We start from the raw sequence: 12,264 nt of genomic DNA on the forward strand, positions 1-12,264 counted from the left end.
CTCCCCTCTCTGGGCCTCTGTTCCCTCATCTCGCAGTAATAATGTTTCCTCTGTGTCCAGCATGTGCCTGGATATTCTGTTTAGCTTTTTTTTTTTTTTTTTTCTTGAGATGGAGTCTTGCTCTGTCACCCAGGCTGGAGTACAGTGGCATGATCTCTGCTCATTGCAACCTCCGCCTCCCAGGTTCAAGCGATTCTCCTGCCTCAGCCTCCCGAGTAGCTGGGATTACAGGCACGTGCCACCATGCCTGGCTAAATTTTGTATTTTTAGTAGAGACAAGGTTTCGTCATGTTGGCCAGGCTGGTCTCGAACTCCTGACCTCAGGCGATCCGCCTGCCTTGGCCTCCCAAAGTGCTGGGATTACAGGCATGAGCCACTGCGCTTGGCCCCACTTAGCATTTTACACACATTGTCATGTCATCCTTCCAACAACTGTGGTACTATTTCCATTTTACAGATGCAGAAACCAAGGCTTAGAGGTTACACAAGTAGTCAGAGTGGGGCCGGATAGCTTTGACTCCAGCTTCGATGTTCCTAACCCTCCTACCTCCTTTGAAGGACAAGGAGATGTGGGCTTGCCTGGGAGGCATTTGCTAGGGGGCAGTTCCCTCTCTCCCACCTTACCCCCTCCCTGTCCCACCCCAGCATCCTGGGACATGCTTGTGGGCAGTTCCTCCCTCAGATGAAATCCAGGCTCGGAGCCCACATCTCCCAGCCAGAACCATGCGCATCATCCCTCAGGGAAGGGTGGGTGCCTCTGAGCTCATCTCACCAGTGGGCCCCTGGCCAAGCCCCTCTGCTCTAGAGAGGCAGCTTGGCTGTCTGGCTCATCTGGGCAGGGGAGAACAGGAAAGACTGGCTGTTTCCTGCCTTCCAAAAGCCCTGGCCAACCTCATTCCTGGAACCCCTGGTGCTATCCCTAGGCCTGCCAGAGTAGGGGCTGAGAAAACGTTGAATCATGCTGGGGAGAAGGGATGTGGGTGTGAGGATGTAACTCCTGCTAGGAGGCACATCACGGCGGACCTCTGCTCCTGGCACTGTGTTGCCAGCCAGCAATGGTTCAGGGTGGTAGATGCTGTTTAAGAGGAAGCCACAGAGAGGCCTGGGTTCAAATCCCTCCTCTACCCTTAGCTGATTATTCATGAATCTATTGGACAGGTGTGTGCCAGGTACCAGGACTAACTCAACAAACTGAATAAAACGGGACAAAAACATGGTCTAACCCTGCGAGCAGTTCACCATCCAGCATGAAAGCCTGGCAGGGAAAGAGCACATCTCCAAGGACATAGTGGGAGCACAGCAACCACAGCCCCATCCTCTCCCCTGCCCAAAGAAACAGCCAGGGGAATGGGTAGAAGCAGCAGAGAGGACCTGGGAGCCAGGACACGAGTTGGCAGCTTTAGCCCCTCAGTTTCCCAGTTTTTTTTTCTTTTTTTTTTTTTTTTAGACAGGGTCTTGCTCTGTTGCCCAGGCTGGAGTGCAGTGGTGCAATCATGGCTCACTGCAGCCTCCACCTCCCCAGGCTCAGGTGATCCTCCTACCTCAACCTCCTGAGTAGCTGGGACTATAGGCCGGCGCCACCACACCCAGCTAATTTTTGTATTTTTTGTAGAGATGGGGTTTTGCCATGCTGTCCAGGCTGGTCTCAAACCCCTGGGCTCAAAAGCGGTCCACCCGCCTCAGTCTCCTAAACTGCTGAGATTACAGGTGTGAGCCACTGCACCCAGCCTCCCTCCTTTTTTCAAGGGTAGGGGACAGCATTTCTGCTGGGTGATTTCCTCTCTTTTGCCAGTGGGATTGCTCCTGGCAGCAGTGGGGTCTAAGGGCAGGCAGAGAGGGCTGGGCTGGCCTGGCCTGAGGGCGCACCTCTCTCCAGGTGACAAAAGTCTCTGCTGCACTGCAATAGACACTGGGGGGCGGGGCATGGGAATGAAGGAGGCACAGGGCATATTTAGTCCCTCCCTAAGACTCAGAGTCTAAGGGAGGTGAGGGAATGACTGGCAATGAAGAGATCAGATGGCAAAGGTCTAAATCAGGGGCCATCCTCATCTCCTCCCAGCCCGCAGCCCTTACAACTCTCACTCCCGCCTCAGGCCTAGGCTCCTGGGCAGGGCTGAAGGCTGCCCCAGAGGCAGAGGATCTGCACCCCCAGCCAGCCTCTCCGGGAAGAGTTTAGTGTACAGTTCACTCATTCATTCCACAAATGTTTGCTGAACTGCTGCTCTGAGCCGGGCTCTGAACCTAATCAGCAAAACTGAAGATGAGCAAAAACAGCTTCGGTCCCGGCCTTCATGGGGCAAGATGACAGTCTCATCGGGAAGAGGGACAGGGCTTAGATGGTCACAGACATAGGCCAACAAGACAGCTGCAAGCAGTTAAGCTAGAAAGCACAAAAAAAGGAAAAAGGGAAGGCCCTTCTGAGGAAGGGAGGGTTTGATCTGTGACCCCACGGAGGAGACCTCAGCCAGTGCTTGGGAGGAAGAAACGCCTCAGTGTGGAAGGGAGAGGGGTTTGGGAGAAAACCCCCAAAGGCCAGTGGCTGGAGGAGGAAGAGGAGGCAGAGCCAGGCTGCCATAAAGGGCCGGGGCCCTGGAGGCCACAGGGGAGTTGAGCCTCTAACCTGAGTGAAAGGCGATCAGTAGAAGGGGCCATGATCTGTGGGAGTGAGGGAGGCAGGACCCACATGGGAGAGCCCAGAGTGGAGGCTATCGCAGAGCCCAGGCAAATGATGGTGGTGTCAACTAAAAAAGAAATCAGCCTTTTGACCAGGCGCAGTGGCTCACGCCTATAATTCCAGCACTTTGGGAGGCTGAGGTGGGTGGATCAGCTGAGGTCAGGAGTACAAGACGAGCCTGGACAACATGATGAAGCCTCGTCTCTACTAGAAATACAAAAAAAAAAAAAAAAAAATTGCCAGGCATGGTGGCGGGTGCCTGTAGTCCCAGCTATTCCGGAGGCTGAGGCATGAGAATCGCTCGAACCCAGGAAGCAGAGGTTGCAGTGAGTCGAGGACGCACCACTGCACTCCAGCCTCAGAGACCGCAAGACCCCATCTCAAAAAAAAAAAAAAAAAGAAAAAATCCACCTTTTGGCCAGGCACAGTGGCTCATGCCTATAATCCCAGCACTTTGGGAACCCAAGGCAGACGGATCAGCTGAGGTCAGGAGCCTGGCCAACATGGTGAAACCCTGTCTCTACTTAAAAAAAAAAAAAAAAAAAAAAAAAAAAAGCAAAAATTAGCCTGGCATGGTGGCACGTGCCTGTAATCCCAGCTACTCGGGAAGCTGGGGTGGGAGAATCTCTTGAACCCGGGAGGTGGAGGTTACAGTGAGCCGAGGTCATGCCACTGCACTCCAGCCTGGGCAACAGAGTTAAACTCCATTTCAAAAAAAAAAAAAAAAAAAAAATCAGCCGTTGAAAAAATTAAAGTTAGTTTTATTGAGTCTTACTGAGGACTGCGCCCTGGGAGAGGGTTTCAGAGAGTTTCTGTTACTGTTCCAAAGCAGCATTTCAGCCCACAGTTTAGATACAGAGGCAGGCGGTTCTGCATGTGCTCAGAAGCTATGGCCAGGCACGGTGGCCCAACGTCTGTAATCCCAGCACTTTTGGAGGCTGAGGGGGGTGGATTGCTTGAGCTCAGGAGTTTGAGACCAGACTGGGCAACATGGCAAAACCCTTTCTCTACAAAAAATACAAAAAAAAAAAAAAAAAAAAAATTAGCCAGGCATGGTGGCTCTTGACTGTAGTCCCAGCTACTTGGGAGGCGGAGGTGGAAGGATCCCTTGAGCCCAAGAGGTGAGCTGTGATGGTGCCACTGCACTCCAGCCTGGATGACAGAGTGAGACCCGGTCTCATTAAAAAGAAGAAGAAAAATTTGCATCAAATGTCTTCAGAAGCTACACTAGTGCAAATCTCGCCAAGGTTTGGGTTCGAGGATGCATCTAGTTATATAGATTATAGAGGCATAGTCATCAATCCTGTCAGGTGCTATCTTACGTACAGGAAAAGGCACAGCCAGGATCATTTAACTTATATTTTCTAACAATGCAGTGATTCAGGCAAGAGGCGTGGGAGCCTGTGTTCTGCCCTGCCTGCCATCTTCAAGGCATCCTTCTGTTGGGCTGCCCCCAGTCACTGAGTCAGGGCTTTGTCAGCTTCTGACAAGCAGAAAGAGCAAATGCGGTTTCTTGGGATTGCAACTTGGTCTCACAGCGGCTTAGGCCAGCGTGGGAGCAGTGGATGGAGTCACAAAAGAAATTTTTCAGGTAGCATTCACGGGGGGGTGCTGGATTAGATGCAGGGCTAAGGGCAGGGGAGGAAGCCTGGGTAATGGAAGGCTGGGGGGCCAGTGGGGGACTGGGAACCCTGGAGGGCCAGGTCTGGGGGAGAGTTAGGAGGTCGTGAATTTGGACTTGGATGCTTGTTGAAGCTGATGCATCTTGAGGACATTTGTGGGACACATAGGCTGGGTCAGGGCTGACAGAGGTGCTGGTTATGGCCCGGGGCAGGGACTCATGCCTGTAATCCCAGCAACCCAGGAGGATGAAACAGGAGGAATGCTTGAGGCCAAAATTTCGAGGCCAGAAGTTCCAGAGGAGCCTGGGCAACACAGCAAGACCCTGTCTCCAGAAAAGGAAAGAAAGAACTGCTGGTTGTGGAAGCCAGCCATGGCCCAGAGCTCAGCAGTGTAGGACAGGAGGGTGCGGGCCTGGGAGACGCAGCAGGCTTGGCTGGAGAGGCAAAAGGAAAACCAAGGCAGGAGGGTGTCCTGAAAGCTGGGAGAAGGCAGAGGGAGAGCGAGGCTTACTTTCTGGCTGAGGGGCCTAGGGTGAGTCACTTTGGGAGGCTTGATTTTCTCCTCTGTGAAATGGGCAACACACCTACCCTTGCCCACCTCACCCCCCTCACCCCCCTCACCCCGTCGACGTCGAGTGAGGAGCAGCTGTGAGGAGGAGGAAGCTTTGCACGGACGTGAGGACGGCTCCGGGCGCCTCTACCCCGGGGATACCCCCAGCCCAGGAGATGGGACCCCGAGGGCACGGCGTGGCGGCCCATGTGGACAGCTCGCGTTAGGACCCAGCGGCTCCGGGGCTGGAGGGCGGGCGCCAGCCCCGTCGGGGGCCCGGAGGGGGACTCGGAGCTGGCCAAGGGGCGGCTCCGGCGGGCGGACTCGGAGCGGGCGGCGGAGTGACCCGGACAGGTAGGCGCGGGCCTGGCGCTTGGGGGCCCCGGGGGGCGGTCAGGGGCGTCGGCGGGTCCCCCGGCGCGGGGGCGAGGGTGCCAGGCTCTCTGGGTCCCAGATCCTGGGGCAGCCGCGGAGGTTCCTGAACCCCGCGCCTTCAGAGCGGACGCCAAGGGGGCACCTGGAAAGTTTGGGGTTGCTCTGCAGAGAGAACTCGAATTGGGAAGGGCGGGGAGCCCGAGTTTGAGGGGAGCCAGAGGTGAGGGCGTCGGGGGATGGGACATCTTTTGTTCTCCTGGGGAGGTTGGAATGTGGCGGGTGGGGTGGGGGGGCCCCCGGTGGGAATGGCCGAGACAGAGACGCAGAGAGACAAAGAGAGATCAGAGACGGGAGCGCGAGGGCGCGCGGAGCAAGTTTCCGCGGCTGATTGTTCCCAGCTGTGCGGCGCTGCAACATCTGGGTTTCTCCCGCCGGGACCCCTCCCCCCCGAGCCCGGCTCTGGAGCCGGCAGTGCCCTCCCTCTGTCTGATGTCTGAGCGAGCGTCGGGGCCCCCTGTCCCCCACCTCCCGGGACGCAGGGGAGTCGGGGGTGGGGGAGGCCGCAGCTGTGGAAGAGGCCAGAGATGGGGGTGGGGCAGCCTCCCGGGCAGGTCCTGGCCTCCCGCACGCCCCAAAACCCCTTCGTCTAGAAGTGCTTGGAGATGTGGCCCCCTGGGAGGAGTTCATGAACTCCACACTGACTTCCCGCTTTTCCGCCTTCCCGCTAGCCCGTGGGCCTCCTTCCCCCAATAAGCCTGGGTTCGGGGGCCAGTCCTAGGGGAGGAAGACTCCCCGCAGGATACCGACAGGCATCCCCCAACACCTTGCAGCTCCTCTTGCCCCAATTCAGCGCCTTCTGCTGAGCGGCGGGGGCTCCGACCGACCTGACCGATGGGGAGAGGGGCAAGGAAGCCTCTCTGGGTCTTTTCATCCCCCTCCCATGAGGAGGTCAAGGGTTTTCAGAACGGGATGTGGGGAGCCCCTATCCCCCGCCTCTGGGGCAGCTTGGTCCTGAGCCTCCTCTCCCCGCTCCCACTCCACCTCAGTGAGGTGCCCGATGCATGAGAGGGCCAGGGGGTCAGGGACGCCTCAGGATTGAGAGGAAGGAGGGCAAGACCTCCTGCTTTCTCCCCTTTCCCTCCCCTCTCCCTGGATTCCCAGTGGGGAAAACAGACCAAAGTTGCGGTTTCCAGCTAGCTCTCTGAAAGGACTTCCTGGGTTGCAGCCGGGAGGGGCCCTCCTGGATGGACCCCGCCCTCGCAGCCCTCCCTACAGAAGGCTGACGGACCTGAGGTGGCCCTCCACTGAGCTGGGGCTGGATGTGGGGAACCGGAGGCTCCCCCAAGTCCCACCGTGTAGCCAGGACTGGAGGCTGGGCTCTTGAATGTCAGGAGCCTGATGAAAGCCACGGACCCCATGCCCTCTCCCTCCAAATGACACACACACTTGCCTACAATGTCTGGGAGTGCAGAACCCCCAGGCTGGGTGATGTCACGGCCCCTTCAGTGCTGCCTTTCTGGGATCCAGAGGAGTCCCCTCAGGCTTCACTCTAGTGCTTCCTGCTGCTGCAAATAGCCTGGGTCTCGTGAGCCTGTGATGAACACAGCCAGGTCTTGCGAGGCCTGGAGGCCTGGCAGGAGAGGAGTCTTCTGGGAGCTGGGAGCCCTGCCCGGCCTGGCCGCTCTGGGGGCCGGCAGGCCCATGTGTATGTGGTTTCCTGCTGAGCAGGATGCTTAGGGCCCAGGGGCTAACTGGGAGCAGGTGGTGGGCTTGGCAGAAGCTGCTGAGTCCAGGCAGTGATGCCGGCTGGCCAGGGCTGGGGTCCCAAGGATGGGCCTGGGTTCAGTGATTCATGCAGTCAGTGCCTTGGACACCCGGGGAGCCACTGGGCCAGAGGGCTGAGCACGGGTGTGGGTGAGGACAGAATGGCCTGGGCTGGGAGCACATTAGGAATGTCCCCTTAGTGAGCAGGGCAGGGTCCGCCCTTCCCTGACCACATCCAGTACACCCACTACACGGGGTTTGCTTGTCAGGATCAGCCCTGGAGCTAGGTTGGAGGCCTTGTCCCTTGTGACCTGAACACCTGGGTGGGCCAGCAGGGACTGGGGTGTCCTTCCACTCCAGCCCTCCCATGCTTGGCTTCTATTCTGGGTGCCACCTTCTCCAGGGTGAAATCAGGGGATCAAAGGTGGGCTCTGCTGTCCTGGGTGTGGCCCTGGGTAGAGCCCTCCCACCGGTCTTTCCCCAGCTGTCCTCTCTGACACCACCCCGGCCTGCCTCTTTGTTGCCATGAGAGCTGCCTACCTCTTCCTGCTATTCCTGCCTGGTAAGTGGCTCCTGGGGCAGGGGGTAGCTCCCCTTATGTGGGGGTGGGGAGTAGGGTTAGTAGGGGGAATTCACAGTGAGCCTTTGTCACGACTTATGGCCAGAACTCAGCTCCCCAGCTCCCAGGGCCTTCTGCCTGCTTGGACCACAGACTGGACCAGCCAACCCTGGCAGCATCTGGAGGCAGCTCCCGGCCCTTCCCCCAGCCTTCCACAGCAGCAGGCAGGCAGGGTTCCGGAGGGCACGTCCCAGGCACAAGGACTCCGTGGGCACAAGGCACAAGGCCTCTCTGGGAGCCGATGTGCAGGTGCAGGTGCAGGTGCAGGGGCACCCAAGGCAGGGAGTCCAGATGCTTGAGTTCTAGATCCATTCAGGGCCCTTCTGTTCTATACAGTCCTGACCTTGGTGGGGGTGGGTCCCTACTGGCCAAATGAGGAGAATTAATGAGGACCACAAAAGTCCTAGCAGGGCCAACATTCAGCAGCGATGTGTTGAGTCCCTACCACGTGCCAAGTGCTGGGCTAGGCCCTGGGGATTCAGCGATAAACCAGGCAGACACATCGTTGCTCCTCATTATGCTGCCAGTCCAAGGAAGGGAGACAAATAGGAAACAAGCAGACATGACAAACTCCAGCATGTGCTGAGTGCTGGACAGAAATCAGCAGTGAGGGCTGGTGGGCTGGAGGTGGGGCGGCCTCTCGGCACAGCTGAAATTCCAGGGAAGACCTGAAGGAGCTGAGCAGGACTCACAGGCCCAGGGAGCATCAGGTGCAAAGGCTCTGAGGGAGGCAGGAGCATGTGGAGTCCTAGGAGCAGCCAGGAGGCCAGCAACAGGAAGGGGCAGGGTAAGGTCAGGGAGGGGGGACCCACGACCAGGGTGGGGAAGGGTCTTTACCATCTAAGAAGAGTCTGGATCCTCTAGGAATCTGCTTGTAGGGGCCTAGGCTCTTACAGGCCTGACCTTGTGACCCCCGCCTCCCCTCTCCAGAAGAGTCTCGGGCCCCCGTTGCCCCTCCCCATGGGGTACCCTACATGCTTTGCCTCCCCACAGCAGGCCTGCTGGCTCAGGGCCAGTATGACCTGGACCCGCTGCCGCCGTTCCCTGACCACGTCCAGTACACCCACTATAGCGACCAGATCGGTAAGGGCCTTCCACCCCCAGCCCTGCCGGGTCACCGAGGCCTGGCTGCTCAGATGTGCCTGGCTCAGCCAGGGACTGCACTGGACAGGCTGATGGGAACTCTGGGGGTTGGTCCCTGGCTCAGCAGGGAACTTGTTTGCCCCGGGGGCTGGGGAGGGGGTAGCCTTACTCCCACCAATTCCACTTTCATCTTTGTTTGCAGACAACCCAGACTACTATGATTATCAAGGTAATGGGCTAGGGGTAGGATAGGACAGGCCGGCAGCTGGGGTGGGGAGACCCCCTGGGAGGGGTAGAGGGAGCAGACCCCCTTATCCTCCCCTGGCTGCAGAGGTGACTCCTCGGCCCTCCGAGGAACAGTTCCAGTTCCAGTCCCAGCAGCAAGTCCAACAGGAAGTCATCCCAGCCCCAACCCCAGGTAGGCCCCAGACCCTCCTCCCACCCCTGCCCCAGCTCCTGCCTCACCCCTCCCCACCCTGTCCACCCTGGGAGTGGGGGTCTGCCAGGGCTGGGAGAGGTGATTCCCCTTGCCCTGAAGAGACCCCTCCCAATTATGTCTGCCTACCTCTCTCTCGACACCAGAACCAGGCAATGCAGAGCTGGAGCCCACAGAGCCTGGGCCTCTTGGTAAGGGCTTTCTTGACAGCCGGAAAAATGGAGGCACGGCCTGAAGTTGGGGTGGAGTAGGGGGCGGTGCTGGTGGGCTGGAGGTCTTTGGCCCTTGTCCGTGTGGGCTCTTGGCAGTAATGTGGGCAGTATGACTGCCGTAGGCTGGCATTACCAGGCCCCCCCAGGCAGCTGCAGGAGGTCCCACCTGTCCCCAGCGTGCCTGGCTGGAGGCTAAATTGGCAGCCTAGGAAGTCCCCTGTCCTCACAGATACTGGGAGGGGCAGGGAGTGTGCTGGGGGCTTCCTGCCAGCCAGAGAGACTGGGTGGTGCACATGTGGAGGTGAGGAAGGGCCAGGGAGCGCAGGCTGGCTGAGCGGTGCCCTCCGGATGCCCTAGCTGAGAGCTTGAAAGAACAAGATGTGTGTGTGCAGGAGAATCCGTGTGCTCACCCTCGTGTGGGTTGGTGTATGCGCTCCTATGTGGGCTTCTGTGAGCGTGGGCACGTCTGCTCGGGAGTTGGTATGGGCTTTTGTGGTGATGCGTGGGTGGGTGCGAATTTCTGTTTGAACTTAGGCTTCTATAGTAAGTGCGGTTGTGAATTGATACATGAATATTACAGCCCTGGGAAGTCTGACAGTGCTGCGTGGGTCTATGTGGGCATGTGTAGGTATGGGTGTCTGCACGGGGCCTGAGGGTACGGGGGGACTAGGCCCTGTGAGCCAGCCTCAGGTGGGTGAGGCTGGGGGCCGCCCCCAACTCTGGGCTCCTAGTCTGACCCCACCTGTCACCAGACTGCCGTGAGGAACAGTACCCGTGCACCCGCCTCTACTCCATACACAGGCCTTGCAAACAGTGTCTCAACGAGGTCTGCTTCTACAGGTGAGCACAGATGGGCAGCTGTCGGGAGGATTCCGGAGCATGGGGGGCTAGAAGGCACAGGGGACAGCTCTGGCCAGACAAGGGGGGAGTTGGAGGAAAGATAGTGAGTCCTTAAGTTGAGCTCAGTTCTGTGGTTGAGCCTGGGCCAGGGACCTCCTCCACTCCTGGGCTCCAATGCCAGGTTCTGTCTGGGCTATCCCAGTGGGATTGGGTGGAAGTGGGGCTGAGACCTCCCGTGCCCTGTCCCCACAGCCTCCGCCGTGTGTACGTCATTAACAAGGAGATCTGTGTCCGTACAGTGTGTGCCCACGAGGAGCTCCTCCGAGGTAGGAAGGCCTCCTTCCCAAGACCTCCCCTGTCCCCACGCCTGCATCATTATCTGGCCACCTAGCCACCCACCTGATGTTTATTCAACACGTATTATCCACTTCCAGGACACCCTGAGCTCCCCTCCCTGCTACTTTTCATCCTCAAAACACTCCTATTACCAGAGTTGGGGGAGGGGCAGCGGTTCCCATCACCCAGCTCCACCCTGACCCTGCCTCCTTCCTGCCCCCACTAGCTGACCTCTGTCGGGACAAGTTCTCCAAATGTGGCGTGATGGCCAGCAGTGGCCTGTGCCAATCTGTGGCGGCCTCCTGTGCCAGGAGCTGTGGGAGCTGCTAGGGTGGTGCTGGCATCCTGAGTCCTGGCCCTCCTGGGATCTGGGGCCCTTGGGCCCTGCCTGACCTGGTGCTTTTTTCCCCATCCCCATGTTCCTTTTATTCTGTAAAAACTTAGTGGACTGCAGCCCTGGGGGTTGCAGGCTGCGGTGCCTCAGGCCCCTCCTTCAGCCTGTGGCCACCTCTGGGGCACGATGGGGGCTCCCCACTGCCCAGTCTGCCCCTCGGGTTGGGGGGGCATCCCAGGCCTCTCTGTGGGACCTGGGCCCCTGATGGGCCTTCTCAGCCCGTTTTGAGGACAGACAGTCCCCCACTCACAGTCCCCCGAGGTAGGCTACGCCCCCCCCCACCCCAGCTGGTCTGCTTGGATTTCCTACAGCCCCCCTGGGCATGGACCACCTTTATTTTATACAAAATTAAAAACAAGTTTTTACAAAAGATTGAGTCACTTTTTCGGTGGAGAGCACAGAGGGGCCAGCCAAGTGCCCCCAACGCGGACTGTCCTGAGAGGCTCCTGACCCCTTGGAGTGAACAATCTGCTCAGGTGCCCTTTGCTTCCGCAGTCCCAGCCCCACTCCTTACCCGCCGGCTCCAGCTCCGCCCTGCCCAGAACGCTGCGTCATGACAGTGTACGCGCGCATGCGTGTTGCGGGAATTGCGCGGGAGATGGAAGGCTTCAGGGACAGAGCTTTCTGATGACCAGGGATGCTTGGCGAGGACATGAGTTCCCATCACCAGAGGGACACAGCAAAAATGGGAGGCCGCCCATGGGGTGGGGGGGCCAGGGTCAAGACAGGTGGACTGACATCCAAGGCCTTTGTTTGGGAAGTTGGGGAGATGGGTGCCATTAAGAGGGCAAAAAAAGTGGGGCGCAGGGACTCACACCTGTAATTCCAGCACTTAGGGAGGCTGAGGCGGGCGGATCACTTGAGGCCAGGAGTTCGAGACCAGCCTGGCCATGGCGAAATCCCGTCTCTAGTAAAAACACACAAAAAAATTAGCCAGGTGTGGTGGTGTGTGCCTGTAATTCCAGCTACTCAGGCGGCTGAGGCACAAGAATTGCTTCAACCTGGGAGGCGGAGGTTGCAGAGAGCCGAGATCATGCCAGCCACTGCACTCCAGCCTGGGCGACAGAGCAAGACTGTGTCTCAAAAAAAAAAGGGCAAAAACGAGCAAGCCATTATAACACCTCCCTCCAACCAGCCCGTGGGGCCTGGGCTCTGCTTGAAGGCTCGCACACTCCCGTTTAACCCTCCGAACAGGCATATGTGGTGGATGCAATTCATATCCCCTTCTTAGAGACAGGAAAACTGAGCCCAGAGACATTAAGTAACCCACCCAAGGGTCCCACCCACAGGTCCACAGCTATCAGCGGCAGTGCTGTGGCTGAATCGGGCAGCTGGACTCCAGCAGGTGAGGATGAGTGT

The 12,264-nt window shown here is 58.4% G+C and overlaps 1 protein-coding gene across 4 annotated transcripts; it reads left to right on the plus strand.

Annotated features, from left to right (window-relative positions):
• The first annotated feature begins 5,062 nt into the window (after positions 1-5,062).
• Positions 5,063-11,275, plus strand: MFAP2 (microfibril associated protein 2). Of its 4 annotated transcripts, none has more exons than XM_054436171.2 (9): positions 5,063-5,200; positions 7,470-7,547; positions 8,598-8,687; positions 8,890-8,916; positions 9,019-9,105; positions 9,270-9,314; positions 10,088-10,175; positions 10,428-10,501; positions 10,738-11,275. In XM_054436171.2, exons 2-9 carry the CDS (start codon positions 7,511-7,513, stop codon positions 10,839-10,841), a joined length of 552 nt encoding a protein of 183 aa, XP_054292146.1. In that variant the 5' UTR covers positions 5,063-5,200; positions 7,470-7,510; the 3' UTR covers positions 10,842-11,275. The 4 variants fall into 4 exon arrangements, with proteins under 4 accessions (XP_054292146.1, XP_054292155.1, XP_063515095.1 ...); XM_054436180.2 differs by having other exon boundaries at positions 5,067-5,200; positions 8,601-8,687; XM_063659025.1 differs by lacking the exon at positions 5,063-5,200 and adding an exon at positions 5,247-5,441 and having other exon boundaries at positions 7,389-7,547; positions 8,601-8,687.
• The last annotated feature ends 989 nt before the right edge of the window (positions 11,276-12,264 follow it).

The sequence above is a fragment of the Pongo pygmaeus genome, chromosome 1 (assembly GCF_028885625.2).
Source record: "Pongo pygmaeus isolate AG05252 chromosome 1, NHGRI_mPonPyg2-v2.0_pri, whole genome shotgun sequence".
NCBI lineage: Eukaryota > Metazoa > Chordata > Mammalia > Primates > Hominidae > Pongo > Pongo pygmaeus.